This window comes from Quercus suber, unplaced genomic scaffold (assembly GCF_002906115.3).
Source record: "Quercus suber isolate HL8 unplaced genomic scaffold, Cork oak 2.0 scaffold_324, whole genome shotgun sequence".
In the NCBI taxonomy this organism is placed as follows: domain Eukaryota; kingdom Viridiplantae; phylum Streptophyta; class Magnoliopsida; order Fagales; family Fagaceae; genus Quercus; species Quercus suber.
The window spans coordinates 394,580-419,870 of record NW_027069777.1 but is presented as its reverse complement, the minus strand read 5'-3'; the positions used below and the strand labels follow the sequence as shown (position 1 = coordinate 419,870).

Genomic DNA, 25,291 nt, shown 5'->3' with positions numbered 1-25,291 from the left:
GACTAAACACCCTTTCAACCAAAAGCTGTATCGCTTAAGTCTCAACGCAGATCTGAAGAGGTAACCCTTGTGGCAGTTATGGAAGTTATACACTGAATCCTCCAAACTCTACAACGATTGGTAGAAGTAACTGATTTCTACTGCTATATAAAGGCCTGTCTCTGCAAAGGTAAGGGGATCTTTTCCTTTTTCTTTCTCCGGAGAGAATTTGAGAAACGTAAAAACACAGTTTTCCTATCCTCCAGTTTTCTAACTTTACCATCGGAGAATCAAAGGCCGGCCACCACCGGTCTTCTCCGCTGACTTTCTCTGTTTTCTCAGGACTCTTCTTACTAGATCAAGAACATCCGGAGACATTCCAGCCCACTGACTCCTTAGAATTCCTTTGAATCTATCAGAATTTCTTGGGAAGTATCACTTTCAATTATTGAATTCAGGGTTTTTATTTTTTTATTTTTTTATTATTATTTAAATATGCACTTGAGTTTTAATTTTCAAACTCCCTTTTATATTTTTTAGGCGTCTCCTTTTATATTAGTTGCATAATTATCTACCGTATTCCATTCAATTAATTTTGGACTTATATATGATTTTTTTATTTATAAAAATTTAATCTTGCACAATATACATTTATTAGAGCACTAGCAATAATGAAGCTAAATAGTTATATTGCTATTTTAACTTCATCAAAATACAAAAAGTGTTCTACAATAGTGAAGGTATAGCTAAATATTTTACCTTCAGAGCTACAGTACACAGCTACTTTTGGCTGCATACTGTAGCTTGAAGCTAAACAATTTTTTTATTTTTTATTCCTACTAGCATTAAAATAATATTTCTTCTCTTTCTTTATTTAATTCTTTTTGTATTTCTTTTCTTTCTTCTATTTATCACACAAAGACAAAGCTCTCAGCTCTTTTCTATTTCATTTTTTTTTTCTTCTCTTCTCAAGCTCTCAGAGCATAATCAAATTATCATAATACAAACTCAAAAATACAATTTTAAAATTAATCAAATCATAACAATAAAAGCAAGAAAAAAGAAAGAAAGAAGAAGACAAAAGACAGAAGCCATCTGACCCATCTGGACTGTGTTGGGGACAAAGATGAGAGACGGCACAATGACCCATCTCTCTTGTTCTTTCTCTCTATACCTCTTTTCTTTTTCTTTTTTTTCTTATCGCAGAGAGAGCTAGTGAATGTTCTGGAATCAAGTGAAAAAAAGAAAAAGAAAAAAAAGAAAAAGAAAGAGAGAATGAGAGCTGGATTCCTAGAATGTTCTTGAATGGGGGAGAAAAAGAAAATGAAAGGGGGGGGGGGGTAGAGATAGGACATTTGACACGTGTGTAGAGGAGAAAAACAAGAAAAAAAGAAATGAAACGTATGGATGAAAATGAAATGAAAGAAAGGAAAAATAATATAAAGAATAAAAAATCCTAATTGAGAAATGCTACTACAATACTTTCATAACAGATTATTTTCACAATAATTTGGTTTAAAAAAAAAATAATGTTGTTATACTAGATGATTATAGGCTATCATGACGATTGAGAATTTTTTTTTAGTCAAAAGATAAATTTGTGTATATATAATTTGGGGTTAAAACAAAATATTATTGTTACACTAGATGATTATTTGCTATCATGATGATTGAGAAATTGTTTTAGTAAAAAAAAAAAATGTATAAGTATAATTTGGGGTTAAAAAGATCACTTGTTAACACTAGACAATTATTTAGTATCATGTGGTGGTGGGGGCGGCGGTGGAAGAGTCTGTGGCGACGGTAGTGGTGGCGAGTGGTTGTGAAGCTAAAATAAATCCACTGCTGCTAGATGTTTAAAGTGAGTAGGTAAAATAAATAAAGTAACTTTTTGTGATACCAAATAACTAAAAAAAAAACACCACTATTGTAGATGCTCTTATATAACTTATAGTAAAAAGTTACTTATTTTAAAAAGAGTAAAAGATTACTTTATTTTTATTATCTATTTAATTTTAATTAATATATATATATATATTTCATTAATTTACACATAATTCTTGATAAAGTCGTACATCGCACAGACATAATACTAGTATATTATAAAATTGCAGCTTGACTTTTTGTTAATCTCATGAGAATTTGCCACCTAAGTTTTGGAAGTTTCACAATTTTACAAATCATTATTAATTTAAGAATTTATTCCTTCACAATTACTGCCGATTATTCTTTTTTTTTTTTGTTTTTTAAAGAGAAAGCACCGATTGTAAACACTGGATCTTTTTAACTCATAATTAAAATCTTTCTCCACAATCCCTAAACGGCTAAACGTGGAGCTTTGTCTCTATTCCACTATCTTCTTCAGTGACAAACCCTAAACGGCTAGAAGTATGTTCATAAATAGTACATGTAATTTGGCGTTTTATATTTTTTTGTTTTGTATTCTTAACCCAATATCTCACTCTATTCTTCGTTGCAATTTTTGTGAAATCATGCAATGTAAACTCCTTAACAATAAAGGATGTATAGCTGACTTACTCTCCTATATAAATCTATTTGTGTTTTGGCAAACTCTTTTTATTTATTTATTTATTTATTTTAATTTAATGGATGGTGCTGATTTCTCTCTACAACTTCTTTCTCTTCAAGATTTTCTGAGGGTTCTACACTTCTACTATGTTCCAAAGCATCTTAGATGAAGGCGGCTAGAAATAGGGAGAAACACGTCTTAATTTTATGGCTTCACAATTTATTTATTTGATTTTTTTAAACCAAAATTTACCACTTGTTTCTCTTAAAACCCCAAAATCCCTACTTGAACCACAGTGCCAGCCACTATGTCCATGGTCTTCTCTCATGTAGATCAAGTCAGTGCGCAATATCTGAAACCTGAAACCATCCAGCATATTTCAACACTTATAATCGTAGATTTTTTTTCATATATTTATCTATTAGTCATATATATATTGTTTCAAGGACAAAATTGCAAAATGCCCCTTTTGGGCAAGCTAAGTAGCGTTTTGTCATTTTTCTCAAACTAATTAAGGAAATGCCCATCTTTTGAAACTCGATTTTCTCAAAATCAAGTTATAAAAAAAAAAAAAAAAAAATTTCTGGAACCCTATATCGGCGTTTTTAAAAACCTATAGTGACGTTTTTAAGACCTATAGTGACGTTTTGTAACTCGACTTCCAATAAATCGAGTTATAGGCAATTTTTTTTTTTTTAATTTTTTTTACCTATAACTCAATTTTATATAAATCGAGTTACAAAACGCCACTATAGGTCCTAAAAACGTCATTATAGGCTCTTTAAAAACGCTGCTATAGGGCCTAAATTGATTTTAAGAAACTCGATTTTTAAAAGAGGGGCATTTCCCTAATTAGTTTGAGAAAGAGGGTAAAACGCTGCTTAGTTTGCCCAAAATGGGCATTTTGCAATTTTGTCCAATGGTGTCAATGAATTCTAGGCTCATAATTTTCTAATTGTTTAATTTATATATGAATTTGCAATACTTGAATCTGCCAACAGCTCACAGATTTCAACTTTGAATCTTCTGAATCTTTAAGTTTTGTTTTTATTTCAAAAGTTTTAACATTTGAAATTTTGGGTTCCTTCTTTGCATTATATGAGTCTCTTTAGAAGATTTCAACAACAATATATAGCCATAGATTATTCTTTTGAGGATAACTCATCTTTCTCTTATATTTCTCTTTGGAATTTTTTATATTTATTAATATTTTTTCTATAATCGTCTGTTTTTGTATATATATATTTTTTGTATATTTTTTACTTTCATAGCCTGTATTTTTGTGTATATTCTTTCTTTAATAGTATGCGTGTATGTGTCTTGGTACTAATTAACTTATTCAAAAGCTGTAAAGATGCCTTCTTTTTTATGAAGAGTCCTGTGTTTTTTTATGACTTTAGTGAGTCATATTCTTAAACGATCACAATGGTTTCCTTTGACGTGGGTTTTATTCACATTGGTTTCAGAGTTTATTTCGTGTGCTATTTCTTAGCTTATATTATAGATTGTAATATATATACACACACACACATCAAATTGTTCAGTTGATTTTGTTTTTGAAGTTGTTTTCCAGCGTTGGACATTACACAATGACAATTTGGTTTCAAAATGTTGTTTCTAGGTTTTATATCATATTTAAATACTGTTAAGTTTATTTATATAATAATAATAATAATAACCATCCAGAATATTTTTCATTGGTTATATATTCTTATACACCATTGTTATAACAATTTCAATTTTTGGTGTTCTAGATTTTTAGATATAGTAGTTTTGGATTAGAATAAATTACAATTTGTTTCAGAAATGTCTTATTTATGTTGGATGCATACATATATATATATATATATATTTGATAATTTGATAGAAATATTGTTTTACTGTAGTATGTTTTGATTCTAAACATATGTGTTTGGAAATATGTTTCTGCATATATTAGATTTTTTTTTTTTTTTTATGGATTTTAGTTTTGCTAATATTTGGTCTAAATGGAAAAAAAAATTAAAAAAAAAAAATCTTAGGGATCATTAGAGACAGTCAGACATTGTGTAGTACTTGCTAATGGAAAATGGGGATCTATGGGTTATGAAATATGGATTTTAATGAAATTTCTCAGATCATATGATAGTCTGGGATTAAGGGGTTTGTAGTTTTATCGATTGTTAACACTTTTTTAAAATATTAAATTCCTATTTTGTAGATTTTATTTTGAAGTTAGATCAAGAATTGCACTTAGTATATTGGGAACAAATTCAATTTATGTTCCATAAGTTTTTTTTTATGCATTGTAAATAATAATAAATGTCATTTTTAATGAAATTTTCATAAGCTATTATTTATATTAATAAATGTTTGAAACATATAGTTGTTAATATATGTTTTAGCTATATGGTGTTATTTAAGAATTTAATTTCTGTTTTTTAGTAAAATAAACTAAGATTAAATCATATATTATACTTAATACATTTTTTGTGCATCACCCGAGTTATCAACTAATAATAAATAATTTTAACATACAAACTAATAAAAAAATCTCAAAACTAAAAAAAGCTAATAAAAAATCTTTTTAAAATTCATTTGATTCTTCTTTGCCAGCGCCAGCGGTAAGAACCACACTCGACCACCCGCCTCTCAAAATCAAAAGTGTTGTGAATGACTTGTGATGGTACGAATGATAATGGCAGACTCAAAGGGCCTGTCTCCAACCAGAATGATTCAGTAGGTTTTCATAGAAACCCTTCTTGACCCTTTTGGTTTTGATGTAGAGGTTGCCCTTGCCCTCGAGTACGGTAAGATCAGACACAGTTGTGGACATCAGCACCATCAGGTCTCTTTTCCGTGATCTAGGATTTGTAGTACTCGATATATTGTGTATGTATGTTGGGTGAGAGAGAGAGAGAGAAGTAGGGGTTAGAATAGAAAAGCTTTTTTTTTTTTTTTTTTTAAATGATAAAGAAGAATTTGGAGGTGGTTGTTTGGGAGGCTGGCGGTAAGGTGGTAGTTCTTGGAAGATGGCGAGAATACGGAGAGAGAAAAAAAGAAAACGAATTTTTATTGAAGTTTACTATATATAGGGTGATATTCTATTTAAAAGCATAACGTGCATGGCATGTGATAGTATTTTCTGTCTGGCCATCTAGTATTGGAACGGTAATAGAAGGATCAATTTGGCCTTTGTCGAAGTTCGAGAGCTTTTAATTTTACATAGAAGAGTAAGATTAGTTTGATTTTGATCCAAAATTCTGAGAATGTTCTTACATTTAGCCTCTGCTAATAGTTAAGTCATGATAGCTTCTCTGGCGACGTGTATTGTCTCTTCTATAAATTTAGAACAACCTANGTTTGGGAGGCTGGCGGTAAGGTGGTAGTTCTTGGAAGATGGCGAGAATACGGAGAGAGAAAAAAAGAAAACGAATTTTTATTGAAGTTTACTATATATAGGGTGATATTCTATTTAAAAGCATAACGTGCATGGCATGTGATAGTATTTTCTGTCTGGCCATCTAGTATTGGAACGGTAATAGAAGGATCAATTTGGCCTTTGTCGAAGTTCGAGAGCTTTTAATTTTACATAGAAGAGTAAGATTAGTTTGATTTTGATCCAAAATTCTGAGAATGTTCTTACATTTAGCCTCTGCTAATAGTTAAGTCATGATAGCTTCTCTGGCGACGTGTATTGTCTCTTCTATAAATTTAGAACAACCTAATGGGTTGTGGTTCCCTTTCTTATTCTTTTTGTTAGAAATATAGGATTATGAACTGATGGTTTAATTCTTCGAACTTCACATTTTCTTGATGGCACATGCTTCAGCTCAAAGACACAAGTGAACTCAAAAGCATTCGAAGACAATATCCTTCGTATGAATGGAATTAGGAACGAATAGTAATGGTGGCTTTGGCTGCATACATGAGTGGATTGGAGCAGTTTCTGAAACAATAATTGGAAGTTTTTTCTTCTTGAAATTGTCCAAATGCAAATTTCTTGAAGTTCGGTTTAAGGTTTCTCTTCAAAAATAGGGTTGTTATGCTTATTAAGAAAGTTATAAGAAAGATGTATATTTTCAACATTGAAGTAAAGCGACAAACATAATTACACCCTTTAGATTATATATGGCGTTTGAGTTGCTGTCAGAGGTGTTGCAGTATCCACAAACTTGGTAAAAATCCAAGCTTGGGTTGACAAACTCATAATCTTCAGCAAGGGAAGCATTCCAAAGATCAAAGAACCATAGCTCTTATGTAATAAAAAAAAAAAAAAATGAGGGAATAATCGGACTGTAGAATGAAATAGTTTCCTGAATACAATCAATCTATCACAGCACTTACTGATGATGATTTGAGAGAGCATGAAAAAATCTGGAACAAGACCATATTCTTCTATAACTGTTTCCTGATCCCGCAGCATCTGGGAATTTCCCGTTGATATAATGTGTTTTTTTACGCGGATAGGTCTCTGGCTAGTCTTCCTACAATGCTATTTCTTGGTATCTTTCCTGTAAGGCTCCCCCTTAACAAGAAATCAAAAAAAAAAAAAAAAAAAAAAAAAACCACAAAAATCATTCACATCAACTTATGTATTATTGTGCAAAATGCATTTATAGTTTCAATAACTTTGCAAATATACATGGTTATGTTCATATGCAAATTTGTTTTTTAATACTTTCTTTACTCATATATATAGAGATAATTTGGGAGGGTAGAAAAAAATTGATAAAGAAATAATATTTTAATAAAATATAGTATAAAATAGATAATTTGATATGTATTTTTTTAAAAAAAGTGGTTATGTAAAATAGAAAAATTAAGTTTTTATGCTAAAAATATAGATAAGAATTTTTACACTAGAAATTTTTATTATTACTCAACTTATTAATTTTTGTAAGTGTTTACCATTATTGGTCAGTGGAAATTTCAGAATCATAAATCATTTGCAGCAAAAATATAAATTGGATAAAAAACCAAACGTGAGCAGCAGGATTCGAACCTGCGCGGGCAGAGCCCACATGATTTCTAGTCATGCCCGATAACCACTCCGGCATGCCCACCTGATGCAAAGGTTAGTCCATAATCCGACATTATTTGCTATGCCAGCCTACCATTGAAATATATTCCAGTATTATAGAATCCAACAAAATTTATGAGGCGCAGTTCTATGTGGTATGTGCTCCTCAATTTATGGTTTCCTGTGTAAAAAGGAAAAGTAGTGTGTTTCTATGTTTGCACTTAATATATAACAATCGGATTTTGTTTATCAAGTTGGATAGGACTCCTCTTATATGAGTACTACGATGCTGAGAAGGAAAGCTAGGCTATATATAGTTGCGAGTTCAATGTATTTGAAATGAGTATATCTTGATTGCATTTCTTGAGAAATGATACAACAAATGTTGGTATGTACTTTAGAATCTTAGATGATATCAACAATTGTTTGTTCCACATTTTTCACCATTAACTGAAGGGATTCAGTTGTTTTTCCATTTTTCTGTGAACTTTGCTCTTGAAGTAATTTATGGTAAGTGAACCTTTTAGGCAGGTTGCAATTTATGCAATGTGTTAACATTTATTTTTGAGTAATTAAACTTTTTTTTTTTTAATTTAAAAAAAAAAAGACAGGAGATAGATTTGAATCTATAGCATTTGCTCCATGATAATTATTATTATTTTATCATTATGTAAAGATACCAATTAGTTTTTAGTATAGGTAGGATTTGAATTTTTTTTTTTTTTTGAGAAAGTTTTAATCTATAACGTTCGTTTTTTATGATAACTCTTTTATCATCAGACCAATACACCAGTCGGTTTTTGGTTTAGGAGGAGATTGAATTCTAAATCTCTTATTTAACCATCATAGAATTTATTAGTTGAGTTTACTAAAACCCACATATAGGATTTGAACTTAAGTTCCTTATTCTGAGGCAGTAGACTTTATAAATTGATCTAATTAGAACATTTCCTAATTAATTATTGGTTTTACACATTTTAGATCATTTGTAAAAAATTCCAAAATATAACAAGTTTTGCCCACTTTGATATTTTAGGTACACAATTGCTCATACTCCCTCCGTTCCATTTTTATAGTCCTATATTCTATTTTGAAAAGTCAATAACACAAGATTAATAACTTTCTTAGCTGGACTTTAGCTTGTTTAAAAGGCGATAACTTACACAATATTAATAAAATATAGTTTGGGTCACTTTTGTTCTCGGATTTTCTAAAAAGATATATAATTTATTGTTAAGAGTTTTGTAACTTGTAGTGTTGCTCAATTCTTCCGGGAAAGAGAACTTGGGTCTAAATCCCCCTCAAACTTTTGTCGTTAGGGGAAAAAATGCATTAAATAATACTCCTAAACAAAACCAATAAAATGAGATTCAGAATCATTACACTTTTTTCTTAAACATGCTACCCAAAATAATATGAAAATAGCCAAAAGAAAAAATATGTTATCTTCTTTAGTGACCGAGTCACTTCTAATCATTGAATAATTGGACAATCCCAATCACCTAGGTATTATGAAGAGTCTAACACTTAATCTTTGATCCTCAAAATGGGTTACATGCCAATGTCCTCGTTGACAAATTGAACCTTTATTAGAAGTGTTTGAATTTTACTCCCCGAGGTTCTATCCTATTTGCATCAATAGCCCCTCCATCTAGTGCCACATAAACTTGTCATGTTGTGTTTAGTTTGTCCCATAAAATGATGCCACATCATTTTTTAATTATTTAACTTTTTTAGGCTACAAAAATGATGTAACATCATCTTATTGCAAACTAAGCACATGTGACAAGTTTATGTGGCATTTAATGGAAAATGTGGATGGAGGAGCTGTTGATGCAATCTGAATAAAACTTCAGAAGGTAAAATCTAAATTCTAAAACTTCAAAGTATAAAATCCAAATATCACCAAACTTTAGGAGTGTGCTTTGCAATTTAACCTTATTAATAAATTTTTTGTGGTTTTTTTTTTGGTGGCAATTCCAAACAATGGCTTACAAGGCTATTCTAAGTGGGGAAGCCAGGGGTGGCGCCACCTTTAGTTCAAGGGGTTTTGTTTTGAGCGACTTTTGACTTCCTAAAATAAAATTTTGAATATCTTGACTCTAATTTTTTTTTTAGGCTCAACTGATATAAGTTTCAAGATGACCCTATTAACAATCTGTTCTTACAAATAACGTTATAATTAATTTGAGAAATTCTATGTTCATAACATTTTCACAACACTTTTACAAAAAAATTTAAGTGGTAGATTGTATTCGGCTGTTACTATTAGGTAAAAAAGTAATTTCAATGGTGGTTTCAAATTAAAATCGGTAACAACTTAACACCTAAAATTTATTGTGAAAATGTTGTGGACATAACAATTCTCAATTAATTTATACTTTTGACCAAATATGTGACTAGAATGGTTGAATTTGAACGTACTTTTAATTTGTTATTTCTTGAGTTGGGACTAGGGGTGTGGGTTAATTAGTTAGTGGGTAACAAATGTTGACACTAAAAAAGAATCAAATAATTATATAGATGGTGATTCTTTTTTAAAAAAAAAAAAGATCAGGGGTGTGGGATAGGAGATTGATTGGGTGAAGATAAAAACAAATGTTAACCTAACAAAAATTTTCTTAATACAATTATAAAGACCAATTGTTAGCAAATGAAGTTGAATTGTTAAATAAAATAATTGTAAGAGTATAGGCATAAACTAATAAATAAATAAAATTCTAAGCTTTAATAATTAAAATTCACTTAACAACAATACTTAATATGTTCATTGTATTTAAAAACAATAGACGATTTCCAATATTTAATCTTAGAAGCAATAATTAGTATGTTCATTACATCTCTTAACCAAGATACATCTTCTTATTGACCCTTCTAGAAATTTTTTTGGGGGCCGCCATTGGAAGCCTTGACCGTCCTGCATCACAATTAGTCAACACAAGCACAATATTTTAATATCTCCATTTGCTATTTCAAAATTTTCCATCCACAACTAAAAGTTTTTTTTTTTTTTTTTTTTGTTTTGAGAAAGCACAACTAAAAGTTAAAAAAACTATATTGACACAAAAATAAAAGGTTAAGGACTCAAATGAGACATTTAAAAGGTTAAAAACCATTTTAAAACATAGGGTAAAGATTGAGCACCAAAGTGATAATTAAACCGATTATTTTTTTCTAGCAGGCTCAATGCCTAATTTCTCTTGAATGCTCCTTGCCTGATAACATCTAATATATCTGATGGAAGGTACATGTACGACCTTGCTATTGGCATTGGGTCATCACAACCTTCTTAGCTGATTGACAAAGCTATCCTATTGACCAGATGGTGGCCTGACAACATTTTGGTAATTCGATCTCATTTTCCTGAAATGTGAAAAGAAAATAAAATGAAACCACTTAGACCCAGTAATAGCAATCAATAATGATGCATAAACTGAGAACTAGAAAAGGCACAACAGTTATATACAACTTAAAAGAAATATGATTTATCAATTGGTTAATTAACCGGAACCTTAGCAGTTTGTTTTTCTACTTATCCATAATGATTAGAAGGAGAAAACTCCTAAAGTAGGCAGTGGTTTTCTTTCAAAAAATGATCATCTCTATTTGAAATAGAACCATTTCATGATTTAGATATTCCTACTGCCATATCATTTAAAACTTTAAATGACAAGACAATCCGTACACTCTTAAATTCAAAAAATAAAATTTTAACCAAAATAACTAATCTCAATTTCAAGTGAAGCGGCTTTCCTACAAACTGAAACAATGCAAGCCAAAATGATCAAACATGTCTATTCCCCTCCCCCACCTTAGAAAAAAGCGAAAAATATGTGTATTTCTGAGGTGACCAAATCGTAATCTCATGTTGAAATATTCCTAGGTGCATTTCTGTCCACAAAACTCAAGCTATCTTCACCTGCCTTAGTTGCTTTGAATTCATAATAACCGCCTTAGCCTGCTTCTAAAATAAGTACAAAAGGAGGCTATCAAGCCTACATATTCAATTCTCCAATAAGATGATTGATAAAAGGCTACAGGAATACTTTCTATATGTGCTCTAAAATCAACGAGACTCCCAATCCTTCAATTTCTTGCTTCCTTTAGGTTTTGCTATAGGTGCATTCATTCCAGCCATTTTTGCATTGTATTTTGTGCGTAGAGGATCATTGTATGTCCACCTGCTCAACAAACAAATATTTGAGAATTGAGATCAAGAATAGACATGGGTAAAGAATATTCAAGTAACCAAAAGTAGCATAAAGTTTTTATGTTTTACTTCACATACACATCATCAAAATATAGAACTGATGTAGCAACGACTAACAAGAATCAGTAGAGAAGCAGATCGATATCAAAAGTGAATGTATATACAATATAACAATTACTAATGAAAGAAGAATAATCAAAAGAAACAACTTACGGGTTGTCCCAGTCGGTTGTATCCTCATTGACAAGATGAGTCCATTTTGTCCTTCCACTACGACCAAAGTGCTTGACCTGCATGACCTTAGGCAATATTGTCTTGTCCATCTTATCTTCTCCAGTTGGGCCAGAGAAATCCCGAGCGTAAATATTATCTGATCCAGCAGTTGCAGCAGTGTCATCAGCATTTGACTGGAAGAATACACCCTTGTGGTAATATTTCTGCATGAACCTCCATTTCTGCTTTGGTGGTGGAGCAGGTTTTGGATTCTTCCTCTCCCACTCCCTCCTCTCTTCCTCTGTCATGTTTCTCACCCTCTCAATCTCTTCCTTCTCCTTCAACATCGACTCACGGTCCTCCCTATCCCTCTTGATCCTAGCAATCTCCCTCACCTTCCAAGCTTCATACTCCTCTGCCTCATTAATTTCATCATCAGTATCCACATCAGCAATATCTGCCTCCATTTCCAAATTCTTCTGAATCTCTTCATCCTTTCGGATCTCCTCAACCACAATCTGCTTTGTCTGCATCTTCCTCTCCTCCAATCTCTTCCTCTTTGATTCCTCAAGGGCCCGTTCCTCAGCCTCAAGACGTTCCCGCTCAGCAATGGTATCCCTCTCTGACTTGGGAACAAAGACAGGCTTAACCATTGCAATACCCACATGTTCTTCCTCTGAGTCAGTCTCATATTCAGATTCCTCTTCCTCCTCCTCCTCCTCCTCCTCTACCTCCTCCTCTTCTTCCGGAAATGCAGCCTCTTCCTGCTCCTGAAGCAACTTCTCCCTAATTCTTCTTCTCCTTTCCTCTAAAGCATCTGCATCATCTTCCTCCATATCTAACTTTTCCTGCCTTCTAGCTTCCTCTTCAATTGTTGAAACAATCTCAGCTTGTCGAATGCGCCGATGATCAGCTCTCACTTCCTCACGATTATCTATCCTACTCTGAGCCAAGCGACGCAGCCTAGCATCATCCTTCCTAACAATATTTGAGTCTTCCTGACTTGGGAATGCTTGTTCCAGAGCAACCACTCTGTCCATCTGAACATCTCCATCTTCATGGGCATCATCAGCCCATTCAGGTGCTCTACCAGGCCAATACCTTTTAACTTTTGTTTGCCCAATTTTTCCCTTAAGCTTATCCCTAATGGCAATTATAGTATCACTAACACCTGCTGTCACCGACATTGTAATTTGTGATACAAGCCCAGAATAATAAGAGTACCAAAAGGGAAAAAGAACTGACAGAAACCTCCCGGCTCTTCCCTGTTTCAAATCCTAATTCATCAGAGTTCAACCTTCAAACATTGACAATTACCAGGTCTGTAATCCCTGAAAGTGAACAAATAACAGAAGAATTTAGCATATATTTTGGCCAATATTGCACACAAAATAACCAAATAACAACTGAATGTATCCATTATGCAGATATATTATTGGTAGAAGCATTCCAATAACAAAAGAAAATATGAAATTCAAGCAGAAATAAAAGAAAGTAACTATTTTTCATCAATGATCAGTTGCACTAAAATTATACACAAGGACATGAAGTGCTAAGAATTGACACTTTATCAGAAAACAGACATTACCATCTCTTCTAGAAGTAATTGAAACTCTCAATAACAAACTCTTTGACACTATATCTAGAACAAAAGGGCAAAGTAATATAAACATAACTGTGTATTCAATATTGGAATTTTTCTAATTTTTACCCAGTACTAAAACCTCTAAATTAGAAAAACTATTTATTAGAGACCAAAGGCTTCTAATCTGAACTTCCAATGAATTAATCAAAACTATTATACTTCAAAACAAAAGTGGGAAAAAAGACCAAAAGGCACCATTTTTTTAAGTGGCTTATGTAATACCACTACTTAATTTATGTGTAATTATACGTATACCTATCTATTTATAACCTGGTGGGCAGGGCTAGACGGTACCCAGTGTTGAACATATGCTAATGGGCAACGCCAGGCTCCACAAGTAAGCAAATTTCAAACACAGATAGCAGTTTCTCAAAATAGCATTAATTTTTATTGATATGCGGGTTTCAATTTAAGTCCAAAGCTCTTTCAAAAAAAATAAATAAATAAATTTAAGTCCAAAGCTCAAAATGTTTACATAATATCATAATTTATATCAACCTATTGGAACAACTAGACGAATCTTATTAATATTTCTGCTATCATAAATCTACTGAAGAAACCTTATTTTTATCAAAGAAGGGATTTCTACGCAATTACAGCAAAGGTAACGAAGTGCTTTGCCCTAAAGCATAAATGGATACCATATTAGAACAACTAGTTCTGAAATAATAATCTCCATTGAAATACTTTTATCAAAACATTGATTAACAAAACGACCGAGGTAAAATTCTTAGAGAATTCACATCAGCCTCCTCTTAAGACTAAGCTCCCATCTACAACAAAAGGTAGCAGCTCAGCTCCCAAACACCAAGCAAACACAAAAACCAATATACTCAAAATCATGAATATATTCAGAGAACATACCAAAATAAAGAAAAACCTATTTCCCTTTGCTTTCCCACACTTTCTCGGCACCCAAACACCAAGCATCAAGCAAACACAAGGAACATATGCTCAAAATCAAGAAGAATTTTTTTTTTTTTTTTTTGGGTTAAACGTTTTTGGGATTCTTGAAGTTTGTTTCTGAGAGACTAAAAGAAATGGAGAAGAAGAAGGTTGTGGTACCGCTTGTGTGCAACTTTGTTTCTGAGAGACTAAAAGAAATGGAGAAGAAGAAAGTTGTGGGGGGGAGAATGGCGAAATGGAGAAGAGGATGGTAGGGGGAGAGAAGAGATAAAACATAGGGTTATAAACAAACCCAAAACGACTTAGTTTTGTGATAATAAAGAGAGAAAAAAATAAAAATGCATTTAGTGAACACGCGCATCTTTGCCCCTTCGCTACTAGGATTTATTTATTTATTTTTGATGTATACCAAAAAAATCACATCTATGGTTCGTCCATAATGGTCGTCCAGAGAGTTGCAGTTAGCCAAATCATCAGGCCGTATGCACTTCGTCCAGATATCTCGTCCTTGGGGTCTTGTGCAATTGATCACTCCAGGGGGTCAAATCGAGAGAATCGTCCATGCACAAAGTGCATGGACGACCACACGACACGACGAAGAGTCGTCCATGCGCAGAGCGCATGGACGACTACACGAACACTTAGCGAACGTCGTAGCAGTTCATCAACCCGCTTTCATCGCCGCCAATCCCTCCAATGCATGTAACTTCCAACGACAGTTATGATTTCTTCGTAGCCGTTGAGGAGGTTATGTCCGAATTCCAAGATTCTGGGGGAAGTTATTGAATTAGTAACCGCCCTGGAGTACCCTATATATAAGGCCCGGTCTTCACCATGCAAAGGTATGAAAAATTCCTAAGACTTTACGTTGAGAAAAGTTAGAACTCCATTAGAAGAAAAACTAACTTCATCATCGGAGGGTGTTTGGCCGGTTCGCACCGGTCACCCTTTGACTCTTTCTTTCCTTGTAGGCCTCCGCTAGTGCTGTGGTCCACCGAAGCCGAGGTGTTCAACTAACTGATCCCATACACCATCAGTTGGCGCCGTCTGTGGGAACAACAATCTTAATTTTCGTGAAACGATTTGCATTTCATTCTTTCTGGGACAAAAGTCGAATGGTTCGGACCAGATCAAGGGCTACTAGCCCAGGCCATCAAGGGAGTAGGGATGCTTCTAGCCATCCCCATCGAGATCACCAATCAGCGCCTGCCACGCAGACGCCTTCCATCCAACACATACAGTCCATGGCGGCCGCGATGGCGGAATTAACCCGCCAAAACCAAGAGTTGACTAGGGAGATAGAAAGGCAGCGACGAGAGGGCAAGCTGAGAGACAATCCCAGAGTTGAGGAGATGGAGGAAATGCTGAGACCGAGATCCAATCAAGAGGCACCACTTCGCGAAGGGTGCCACATTTGGAGAAGGAAATGGATCAGATGAGGAAGGTTATGGATGAAATGAAGGAGAACATGAGAAGGGCAAATCCCGTGGAGGATTTGGTCCACCGAACAGATTCCCCTTTTTCTGCTTCCATCAACGGGCATCCCTTGCCGCCTAAGTTTAAAATGCCTTCCCTGGACTCATACGATGGAGCGCGCGATCCCTTTGATCATATCGCTACTTTCAAGACAACAATGCATCTCCAAGGAGTTCCGGACGAGATTATGTGCAGAGCCTTCCCTACCACCCTTAAGGGACCAGCACGTGTATGGTTCAGCAAAATACCCCCAAATTCTGTGAGTTCTTTTGAGGAGTTGAGCAAGTTATTCGTCAATAATTTCATAGGGGGACAGAGACACAAACGTTCCTCATCCAGTTTGCTGACCATAGAGCAAGGAGAAAACGAGAGCCTGCGTTCCTTCATCACGCGCTTCAATAGGGAAGCCTTGACAGTTGACGAGGTGGACGATAAGCTCCTATTGGCAGCCTTCCATAATGGGGTCAACTCTGATTTGTTTATTCACAAGTTGTATGAGAAAGAGCCTCAATCCATGGCTGAGCTCGTCCATTCAGCCTAGAACTTTATGAATGCGGAAGACGCCATCATAGCTAAAAAGAAGAAGAGGTTTGAGAAGATGGACGCCAACCCCCGCGTCATCCTGACCAAGGGCCTCGTCCAAAGAAGGGACGAACGGAAGACAAGAAGGACCGAGACAGAGATAATAGGAAGGCAGGCCCATCAACACGGAATCAGAGTTACACCCCCTTGAATGCCCCACTCGATCAAGTGCTCATGCAGATTAAAGATGATCCTTCCTTGAAGTGGCCGGAAAAGATGAAGGGAGATCCCAATAAGCGCAATAAGAATAAATATTGTCGCTTCCATAGGGATCATGGTATGACACGGATGAGTGTTATGACTTAAAACAGCAGATTGAGAATCTTATCAGGCAAGGAAAGTTGAGGCATTTCGTCGGAAGAGATCATAAAGATGAAAAATTGAAAGCGAAGATGGAAGAACCATCACGGCCCCCACTTGGAGAAATAAGAGTTATCATTGGTGGGACGTCGACGGGGCAGTCCTCCAAGGCGAAGAAGACGTACCTTAAAGCAGTGCAGAACGTCCAACTCTCTGGACGACCCCCAAGGACGAAGGAAACAGACGAACCGGCCATTACCTTTCGGACGAAGAAGCTGAAAGGATCCATCATCCGCACGACGATGCAATTGTCATTACCCTGCTCATAGCAGATTATAAAACCAGGAGGGTGTTGGTGGATAATGGAAGCTCCGCAGATATATTGTATTATCCCCCTTCCAGCAGATGAGGATTGGGCGTGATCAGCTTCGTCCTGCATTTTCGCCGCTGATAGGATTTGGGGAATGAAAGTGCAGCCGGTAGGTACCATTACCTTACCTGTAGTAGTAGGGTCATACCCGCAGCAAATAACCAAAGAAGTAAATTTCCTTGTAGTGGATTGTTCCTCCTCTTATAATGCCATCATTGGAAGACCAACTTTGAATAGCTGGAAGGCGGTAACGTCTACCTATCATCTGTCAGTCAAATTCCCAACGGAGTGCGGAGTAGGGCAAGCACAAGGAGATCAGTGGCAGCTAGAGAATGTTACCTACCATGTTGGCTGTGGACGAGAAAATGCAAGCTATGATTATAGAAGAAAGAAAAATTGTTGCAGAACCGATTGAGGTACTGGAAGATGTTTTGTTGCAAGAAAATGATATTGAGAAGTTTACTAGAATTGGGACAAGTATGAAGAAGAGGGCGAAAGAAGACCTCACCCAGTTTCTAAAGAAGAATGCTGATGTTTTTGCATGGAGTCATGACGATATGCCTGGTATTGATCCAAGTGTAATCACTCATCGGCTGAACGTATCCCCCTCATCGAAGCCTATTCGTCAAAAGAAGAGGGTGTTTGCCCCTGAACGAGAGAAGGCTATCAAGGAAGAGGTTCAGAAGCTGACTGCCGCACAGTTTATCCGGGAAGTTTACTACCCAGATTGGTTGGCAAATGTAGTAATGGTAAAGAAGGCAAATGGCAAGTGGAGAATGTGTGTCGACTTTACTGACTTAAACAAGGCTTGCCCTAAGGATAGTTATCCTTTACCCCGTATTGATCAATTAGTTGATTCTACAGCTGGCCATCAACTGTTAACTTCATGGACGCCTTCTCAGGATATAATCAGATAAAGATGGACGAGGCAGATCAGGAAAAAACATCTTTCATTACCAGCCAGGGTTTGTTTTGTTACAAGGTGATGCCCTTCGGTCTGAAGAACGCAGGGGCAACTTATCAAAGATTGGTGAATCACATGTTTCGTCCACAGATAGGACGGAATGTGGAGGTGTACGTGGATGATATGCTTGTGAAGAGTTTGGACGAAGGTAGCCACTTGGACGACCTACAAGAAACCTTCGAGACGCTCAGGCGATACAAGATGAAGTTGAACCCAAGTAAGTGTGCGTTCGGAGTGTCGTCGGGAAAGTTTCTAGGATTTATGGTTTCAGAGAGAGGAATTGAAGCAAATCCAGACAAGATCCAGGCTATATTGGATATGGAGCCACCGAAGAACATCAAAGAAGTCCAATCCTTAACTGGACGAGTTGCAGCTCTGAACAGGTTTGTCTCAAAAGCCACCGACAAGTGTTTACCCTTTTTCAAAATCCTCAGGAAGGCGTTTCAATGGACGGACGACTGCCAAAGGGCCTTCCAGGACCTAAAGCAATATCTTACCACGGCCCCGTTGCTAAGCCATCAGTGCTAGGAGAAGAATTGTATTTGTATTTGGCAGTGTCCCCACATGCTGTAAGTTCAGCGTTGATCAGAGAGGAAGGAAAGGTACAGAAGCCTGTATATTATACTAGTCGAGCACTAAGAGGAGCAGAAGGAAGGTACCCCTTGACAGAAAAATTAGCCTTCGCGCTAATAACAGCCTCAAGGAAGTTAAGGCACTACTTCCAAGGTCATGTCATCAATGTCATGACTGATCATCCACTCAAGAAGGCAATGAACAAGCTTGAAGCTGCAGGACGGTTGATCCAATGGGCAGTTGAGCTTAGTGAGTTTGATGTTCGGTACCGACCGAGGAATGCAATAAAAGCTCAAGCCCTAGCAGATTTCATTGCAGAATTCACTCCAAGTTATGAGGACTTGGATGGGAAAGAAGACAGTGGAAGATGGCTCGTCCACGTAGATGGGTCATCTACACAGCAACAACGGCATAGGAGTTGTTCTGCAGTCGCCAGAAGGAGACAAGCTGAAGTGCAAGTTCGCTTGCAATACCAAACTACTAACAATGAAGTAGAATATGAAGCCCTTCTTAAAGGGTTGGAGTTAGCCAAATCTGTGGAAGCGGACTCAGTACTCGTCATGGGAGACTCACAGCTGGTCATAGGCCAGTGAATGGGACGTGTGAAGCCAAGGAAGATAGAATGAAAAAATATTTGAAGAAAGTATTACGCCTTGCAAAGAAATTCAGGGAAGCTAACTTTGTACAAATCCCAAGAGAAGAGAACATAGAAGAGACACTCTAGCAAAGGAAGCCTCTGCCAATGAAGCGATGGACAAATTTGACGAAGTACGATATATGCCCAGCATAGATCTCCCAGAAATGCTACAAATAGAAGGTGAGGAGAATTGGATGACCCCAATAGTATCATACCTGAGGGACGGAAGGCTTCTAGAAGGGAAGGACGAGGCTAGGAAGCTCAGAGTTAGAATCGGCCAGATACATCCTCATGGACGAGGTTCTCTACAAAAGAGGTTTTTCACAACCATACTAAGGTGTTTGGCCCCAGACGAGCTAACTATCTACTAAGAGAAGTTCATGAAGGAGCATGCGGTAACCACTCAGGAGCCAGATCACTCGTCCACAAGGTCATCCGTGCAGGATATTATTGGCCAACCATCCAAGCTGACGCTAAGGCGTATGTTAAGGTTTGTGATCAATGCCAACGGTTCAGTAATATTCCTAGGCAACCATCTGAATACCTTACCCCAATGATGGCCCCTTGGCCTTTTGCACAATGGGGATTGGATATTTTGGGTCCTTTCCCAATTGGAACCAGACAGATGAAGTTTTTGGTGGTGGGGATAGATTATTTCACTAAATGGGTGGAAGCTGAACCCTTAGTGAAAATTACGCAGCAAAATGTCAAAAACTTTGTTTGGAAGAGCATTGTATGCAGGTTTGGAGTACCAAGGGTGTTAGTGTCTGACAACGGACGACAGTTTGATAATACACCTTCAGAGAATTTTGTGAACAACTCGGGATCAAAAATCACTATTCTTCACCCTCCCACCCACAGGCCAACGGACAAGCAGAAGTAGCAAACCGATCCTTGTTAAAGATTATCAAGACTCGGCTTGAAGGGGCAAAGGGAGTATGGCCGGACGAATTACCAGGCGTTTTGTGGGCTTATAGAACAACGGTAAGGACTCCCACAGGAGAGACTCCTTTCAAGTTAGCGTATGGGAGCGAAGCAGTCATGCCCGCAGAAGTGCATATGGCCAGCCACAGGGTGATGAAGTATCAAGATGAAGAGAATAATGAACAGATTCGTCTCAATCTCGACCTCATAGATGAGGTAAGGATGGACGCGGAGCAGAGGGTAGCAAGGTACAAAACCTCATGGCAAGACAGCATGACGCCATGGTGAAACCTAGGCGCTTCAACATTGGGGATCTCGTCCTGAAGAAGGTTTCTTTGGCCACCAAAAATCCGGCCCACGGAAAACTGGGACCAAACTGGGAAGGACCTTACAGAGTTATCAACTCCAAGAGGCCAGGATCCTACTATCTGGAAGCCCTGGACGGACGAAAGTTGGAGCACCCGTGGAACGTTGAACACCTGAGGAGGTACTATCAATGAAGTGGTCATGGACGAGGCATGAAGTGGACGAGGTCCTTGGACGTTTTAAGTAATGTGTTTAAATGTTAGTTTAAATGTTATTTCCCAGTGTGCTTATTACTAGTGTTTTAAGTGGATAAGTATTTCATGCTGCTCATGGACGAAGTTATGTTGTATTATATATTTTTAATTCCCTAAAGGCATAAGCTCTCAAGCATGTGCCATGACTGTGGACGAATGATTATATAGTATGGATTTCTAAAAATTATGCGTTTTGAGTATGATTGTATGGGAATCCTCATTTTCTATGGTATTAAGAAAAATAAAACCTAAGCTATGTCCGTCTAAGCTCAAGACGAGATAAAACCTATGGTATCTCTGTCTAAAGCTCAAGACAAGATAAAACCTGAGATATATCCGTCCAAGCTCAAGACGAAATAAAACCTGCAGTATACGTCTAAACCATGGACGAAGAATATGCTTGAAAGGAACACCACAAGTTCCTGGACGAATCTAAGCAGCTAACCAGTCCAGCACATGGACGAGCATTTGCTGAAATTACTTTCGTTAAGGACGAATAAATAATCGTAAGTTTGAACAAATCCTTAAGCTGGCCAAAAGACGATGTTCATGGACAAATTAAAGATGGCATTTTAAGGGTTCATTTTTATTCCAGCTTTGCGATGAAAGAACTTCGTCCATAAGTTCAAGCTGAGATAAAATGCTTTCCTAATGGTATGGATGATACTAATAAAGGTATGTCTATAACATCCTTAAATATGTTAATATGATAGAAATAATGAAAATAAGTGTTAATTCATTCATTCATAAAACTCTAAGGTAGACGACCACCGTCCAAAAGCCTTTAAAAGAAGAAGTAATAGTTCATAAAACTCGTCCATAAATTTGGACGAGGGAATTGTACTTGAATAAATTTCAAAAAAAAAAAAAAAAGAGATAAAAGCCCAAAACACTAGGGCACTTCCAAATAAAAGTAAAAACATAAAAACTTTCTGAAGCTGAAGTCACTTTGATGGGTTGGCCTTTAAATTGCCCTGGGTCACCTCGTTGTCAACGTCATCCTCCACGTTGACGTCCTCAGAGCTCGTCACAAGCAAGGAACTCTCTGTAGCGAGGGGGATCTTGAATGTATCGAAGTCCAAGTCAGGGAATGCATCCTTGGCATCAGGACGGAAGTTCTCATACCCAGCAGCATAATGGTTGTCTAGACGATTCTTGTATTCGTCAGACTTCTTAAAGGCTGATATGGCTTCCTCATGTGCCTTCTCCAAGGACAAAGGAAACTCTGAGCCTTGTCCCTCCAAATAAGCGATGTGAGTTTCCTTCTCAATAGCATCTGCTTTAAGTTCCTCAACCTTGTCCTTCAACTTCATTTCTATTCCTTGCAAGTGATTGAGGTCCTCAGTCAACCTGATCACTTCCCCCTTCTTCAACAGAACTTCATTGTTTAGCTCCTTAGCCTTGTCATTCGCCATCTTTGCCTCCTCAGCAAGTTTCTTGGCTTGGCACGTCACTGTGTAGAACTTTGACATAGCCTATGCATGGACGAAGGAAAGTTAAGAAATTTCATCTCTGAAAAACTTATTGAAAACACACAAAGACGAGTGAAAATCATACCTTAAAGAGGTCATGGATAACTGAACGTTCAAATTCCATCATTGAAATCTTATAACATTCATTAATCTCATTGTAAGTGACGATTCCTTTGAACATCCTCCATGCATAGCCCTCGTTCAGCACCAAGTTGGAAGGACGATCAAATGGCTCTGACAGATGAGGCTTGTGAGAAGTCTTGGCTGGAGGGGGAGTAGGATCAGTTGGAACATGATGAATCACCTGGACGGGCTCCACGTTGGCAGGAGGGTCGTCCAGATTCACCGTTGGAGGTGTAAATTTGGGGACCTTGGGAAGAGATGAAGTCTGGTTGGTTTTTTGTTTTTTGGAGCCTCGATGACTAGGAAGGTCGTCCAGGTCCACAGCACTAGAAATCTTCTTAGACTTTCTCTTCTCAGCCTGGACGGAGGCCTTTTAGATTACTGGAGGCACAGGAGCATCCTCATCCCCACTAGTTATTGTTTTTTCCTTATTTTCTCTCATTGTAATTATTTCTACAACAAAGGAAATCAGTTTAAAAAAAAAAAAAAGGGGGAAGGAAATGAAATGAAGTAAAGATGGACAATACTTACTTCTACGTGTAGTTTCTTCGTGGCTTAGGTTCTCAGCAGTAGGTTCTGGACCAAGCCCCCACATAGCCAAACTGCTAAAAGTTACTAAATCGTGAAAAGTCTTTCTAGGGAAGGCGCATACTTGGTCAATTCACTCCAAGTATGATCTGTCCAAACGTGGACGAACAACAGCTGCACCAATAAAAAGAAAGGTGGTTAGACGATTGAGAGTTAGAAAAAGTGTAAGGAATGAAAGAAATAACATGGAAAGAAAACATACCCTCAGGACGAAGGCGACCTATGGGGCTGGTAAAAGGAGGGAAAGGAGTATTACCCACATCTATTGGGTACCCAGCCCAATTTCCAAAAATAATAAAAAAACTCTTTTTTCCAGAGCCTGTCAGACGAGCTGCGGCCCCTTATTAAGCTATAGTGAGAGCCTCTGGATGAGAACTGGTAAAAACCAGCAGACTTCTTTATTTCTGAGGGCTTATAACAGTAGAGGAACTCGTCCACTGTTATAGGACATTCCCCTTCCAGTGCCTCACGCCATAGCACTTGTATGGCAACTATCGTCCTCCAACAATTGGGTTAAGCTGGTTAGGACCAATGCCTAACCTATGAAGAAGACCTCTACAAAAAAAATTTAAGGGAAACCTAAGACCAGCTAAAAGATAAGACGAGTATACTCCTAAACCTGAAGAAGGAGAACAACACCACTCTCCTTCCTTGGGTAGACGAGGTTCGAACTCCCTAGGGATTTGATATCTATCTACTAAAGTTTTTAACTTAGGGGCGTCTAAGGTGGACGCTACTTCAGGGGCACAGCTATATATTAGGTTTTCCTCTTTCTCTTCCTCGTCTTGAAAAGGGCTAGGTGGCGCTCTGGACGAGCTAGTCCTAGCTCCAGAGATCGTCCTATGTTGCATTTCCTGAAACTCTTTTATGAAAATGCCAGGAACCCCGGACAAATAATGCTCGTCCGAGGAACTACTGCTACTAAAACTTGTGCTACTCTCACCACTCTCATAACTCCCAGACGAGACATCCTGATATTCGTCTATTTCTTTCTCTCTAAACTACTAGATGAAGACATAGCTAAAATAAAAATCAAGATAAAAACCTAAAAAGGAAGAGGAAATACCTGACAGAACTAGGGCGAGGGCTAGACGAGGATCTTGGACGAGATGGCAGAAAGGAGTTTATAAGAAAGGTAAGGGGCAAGAAAGAGAATGTGTCTATTTATAGGGCCCAAGAGTAGGGTCAGCGAAGCGACACCATCCATTAAGAGGATGACACGTGACAATCACTTGAGAAAATGTAATCGACGTAACTAACCAACGAATTAAATCATGACACGTGGCTACATAAAAGGTATTAAATCCCCACAATATCCTTGGACGACACCTTGGACAAGGGGGCAATTGATGGGATAGCAAAAAATTACCATCTATGGTTCGTCCAAAGGAGTCGTCCATGATCATCAATTAGCCAAATGGCTAGACCATCTATGGTTCGTCCAGACGAGTCATCCATGATCATCAGTTAGCCAAATGGCCAGACCGTCTCTGATTTGTCCAAATGTGTCGTCCTTGAGTATTGATTAATTGAATAAACCTCAGAGAATCAGGTCGGAAGAGTCTTCCATGTGCAAAGCTCATGGACGACCACACAACATCAATATGTACACACAGAGTCGTCCATGGGCAAAGCACATGGATGACCCTATGACACTCGGTAAAATTCTGGAACTCTGGAGCGGTTAATCAACATGTGTTCATCGCCAGCAATTTCTCCTAAGTATGTTACTTCTATCAGCGGTTACTACTTCTATAGCCATTGGGGAAGTTATTTTTGTAATTTCAGACTTCCACGAATCTTGGGGAGGTTACTAAACCAAATAATTGCCCCAAGGTTCCCTATATAAGGGCCGGTCTGAATCAGGCACAGGTATGAGACCATTCTGACACTACGACAATACAGTTAGAATTCCACTTGTGAGGAAGATACTAACTTAGCCATCGGAGGGTCTTAGGCCGGTCTATCCTGGTCTCCTCTGACAGCGTGTTCATTTTTCAGGCCTTCACTACCGCTTTCAGCCCATCGAAGTCGAGTTGTTCAGCCTACTGATTCTGTTCAGCATCAAGCTTTAATTTAAAAAAGCCAATACTGAGACTTGAACTAGATGACGTGACAATGAGTAGACATTTGATTTTAATGAGTTGAGAATTTTATATTTTTATTTTTGTTGATTCAGATTTCAAAGCAGAGAGAAAATACTTTTCTATATAATTTTTTGAAGAGTATTCTTTATT

The 25,291-nt window shown here is 37.0% G+C and overlaps 1 protein-coding gene and 1 non-coding gene across 2 annotated transcripts; both read right to left on the bottom strand.

Moving 5' to 3' along the window:
- Positions 1 to 7,472: 7,472 nt before the first annotated feature.
- On the bottom strand, positions 7,473 to 7,554 carry TRNAS-AGA (transfer RNA serine (anticodon AGA)). The gene has a single exon. It is a non-coding gene; the product is annotated as a tRNA-Ser (tRNA).
- A 3,776-nt stretch (positions 7,555 to 11,330) lies between these two features.
- LOC112032798 (uncharacterized) lies at positions 11,331 to 14,775 on the bottom strand. The gene is made up of 3 exons (XM_024065568.2): positions 14,444 to 14,775; positions 11,935 to 13,265; positions 11,331 to 11,692 (listed from the first exon to the last, which is right to left on the bottom strand). The coding sequence occupies exons 2-3, from the start codon at positions 13,119 to 13,121 to the stop codon at positions 11,578 to 11,580; spliced, it is 1,302 nt and encodes a 433-aa protein (XP_023921336.1). The 5' UTR covers positions 13,122 to 13,265; positions 14,444 to 14,775; the 3' UTR covers positions 11,331 to 11,577.
- Positions 14,776 to 25,291: the final 10,516 nt, after the last annotated feature.

Bases quoted from the DNA above. Each gene is read 5' to 3' on its own strand.
- LOC112032798 (XM_024065568.2), bottom strand. From the start codon at position 13,121: ATGTCGGTGACAGCAGGTGTTAGTGATACTATAATTGCCATTAGGGAT. The intron at 11,693-11,934 runs GTAAGTTGTTTC...TTTGTTGAGCAG, and splicing joins ACAACCGACTGGGACAACCC to GTGGACATACAATGATCCTC.